Here is a 2528-nt window from a genome sequence, read left to right as displayed (position 1 = left end):
CTCGGAGGAGCGCGCCCTTCTCTGCACACCCAGGGCCTCGGGGTGGGGCCCCGACGGCTCACTGGCCACCCGGGGCGTCCTGCTGCTCCCTCCAGCCTCGACCTCCCTCCTGACTCCTGGCAACGTCCTGTCTGTCTCCCAGGAACTGAGGGCGCGGCTGTGTCCAGACCTGACATGTCACTTCCCTCCGCAGGCTGCTCCCGGGTCCGTCTCAGGGAAGCTGTCTTCACCAGAAGCCACACCCACATGCGTTTTCCTCCTTCCTCCCCTCACGCCTCACACCGGCTCCCCACAGCCTTGGAGCGTCCCGTCTCCCTCGGCAGCGGCCTCATCTCTGCCTCAGTGCAGCCCACAGCCCAGTCCCGGCCCCGGACCCTTCCACGCAGCAGCCGCAGCCTCTTTCTCAGACGCAAATCTGCTCACTCCCACTCTCTGTCTGAACTCTGTAAAAGCTGCCTGTGGCTCTGAGAAGCCATGCCAGCATCCTCACTGAGCTGCCCGGCCCTGAGCGCCCAGCGGCTCCACGGTGGCCCCTGCCGCCCCTCAGCCCTCCATCCGTCCCTGCTCCAGGCCTGCCCAATTCTTTTGGTTTCTTGAAAATCCTCCCATCACTCTTTCTCTTGCCTGGAACATTCTCCTCGCTGTTCACTTACCCATCCTCTACTCTCCCTCTGATCGCAGGGCGGATGCCACCTCCTCCAGGGAGCCTTCCCTGGCTTCCCCAGTGGAGTTGGTTGCTCTCGAGTCCCAGCTTCCAGAGTCTTGTCTCACCACCTGTCTTGCCCATCACAGTCCGAGTCCCGGGAGAGCCGTCACTGTGGAAATCGTTCAGGGCAGAATCGCTTTGTGGTTTAGAGTGTTTATGTGACGCCGAGCAAGCTGGGAGAGCATCCTGCCCGCCCTCATCACCGCTGTGTGGCCTGGGGGAGCTCTCTGAGCCGCTGCTCCTCAGTCCTCTCATCCATACAATGGGAGCAAGAGCAGCATCTGCTTCCCAGGCCCTCACAGGGCTGGGTGAGGCCTGGCAGCTGGATCTCAAGCCCGTGTTCGATGTTGGTGGCCTCGTCACGATGCCTGGTGACCCCTGGGGCCCAGAGCTTCAGCCCTCCCCGCACCGTGACGGGGTGATGGCTTTTACTGCTGTGGGTGCTCATGCTCCGCTGCTCCCCGACCTTCGCTCTGGTTGCCAGGGGGCCCTCTGGCGGGGGCAGGGCTCAGGACCTCGCTTCTGAAACCAGGCCGCTCTCCCCGGGTCGGGGTGCTGGGGGGCTGAGTGGGAGATTCTAGGACGAGGAAGGCCCGGCTCGGCTGCAGGAGCCAGGGGTCCGGCTGTGCCAGGTGAGGTCAGGTCTGGAGCCCCCACAGGGTGGCCACGTGGGCAGACCTTGGGGAGGGAGAGTGACACTGGGACTGGGACCAGCGAGCCTTCGGGAGGCGACACCGGGCAGCAGGTCCCTCCTTGTCCTGGGCCTGAGGTCCAGGTTGGCTTGTCCAGGCCGGGCTGCTGCAGGGGAAGGCAGAGCCCAGAGCCTGGCAGGGGGCGGAGCCTACTTGGGAGCCTGGGGTCCCCGGGTTCTCCCATCTCTCAGAGCAGCGGTCGCCAACCTTTCGAATCTCAGGGACCACCAGGGGTCTGCGGAGCACCGGTTGGCGACCGCTCTCTTAGTGTGTCTTCATCACAGTCGCCCGTAGCCATGGTTACTGCCTAGCACCTCTTACCTGCTCTGCTGGGCACTGCGCAGTAGCCAAGACCTGTCACCCCGTTTCACCAGGGAAAATCCCGAGGGAAAGGACTCTCACTGCGGGCGGCCACAGCGCGTGGGGTCAGGCAGATCCCGGAAAGGCACAGGGACACACCGAGCCGAGGCCCCTGGTTTATTGCTGTCGGAGGTCACAGAGCCTCGGAGGCACGTGTGGGAGCCACCAGCAGTCACGGGCGCTCCCCCAGGAGGGAGCAGGCAGGGCGAGGCCCACCAGCTCCCTGTGCACAGGGCCAGGCTGCCCCCGGAGACAGGCGCCCTCCACGGCCAGGGCACGAGGGGGAGGGAGCTCTAGGCTGCGCTGGGGTTGGCCACTTTGCCGCAGAAGAGGATGCTCTGGGTGTCCTCGGAGAGGATGGCGAACAGGAAGGGCCTGTTGAACTTCACGGAGGCCCGTGGGATTCTCGCGGACATGAGCGTCACGCTGACTCCTGAGGCGCGTGGGGTCAGGCAGATCCCGGAAAGGCACAGGGACACGCCGAGCCGAGGCCCCTGGTTTATTGCTGTCGGAGGGCACAGAGCCTCGGAGGCACGTGTGGGAGCCACCAGCAGTCACGGGCGCTCCCCCAGGAGGGAGCAGGCAGGGCGAGGCCCACCAGCTCCCTGTGCACAGGGCCAGGCTGCCCCCGGAGACAGGCGCCCTCCACGGCCAGGGCACGAGGAGGAGGGAGCTCTAGGCTGCGCTGGGGTTGGCCACTTTGCCGCAGAAGAGGATGCTCTGGGTGTCCTCGGAGAGGATGGCGAACAGGAAGGGCCTGTTGAACTTCA

General features: G+C 65.4%; 1 protein-coding gene across 1 annotated transcript in view; it reads right to left on the bottom strand.

The window, feature by feature from the left end:
* Window positions 1–1860: 1860 nt before the first annotated feature.
* LOC102241775 (alpha-1-antichymotrypsin) overlaps window positions 1861–2528 on the bottom strand; it is a gene marked incomplete at its 5' end in the record, with an annotated part of 5693 nt that continues 5025 nt past the window's right edge. Inside the window, 2 exons of the mRNA XM_014535408.1 lie at window positions 1861–2263; window positions 2445–2515. Of these exons, the coding sequence (XP_014390894.1) occupies window positions 2052–2263; window positions 2445–2515 (283 nt within the window). The remainder of the gene's footprint in view (window positions 2264–2444; window positions 2516–2528) is intronic.

This window comes from Myotis brandtii, unplaced genomic scaffold, assembly GCF_000412655.1.
Source record: "Myotis brandtii unplaced genomic scaffold, ASM41265v1 scaffold1013, whole genome shotgun sequence".
NCBI classification, from domain to species: domain Eukaryota; kingdom Metazoa; phylum Chordata; class Mammalia; order Chiroptera; family Vespertilionidae; genus Myotis; species Myotis brandtii.
The sequence above is the reverse complement of the archived record's forward strand: the minus strand, read 5'-3'. Positions and strand labels throughout refer to the sequence as shown.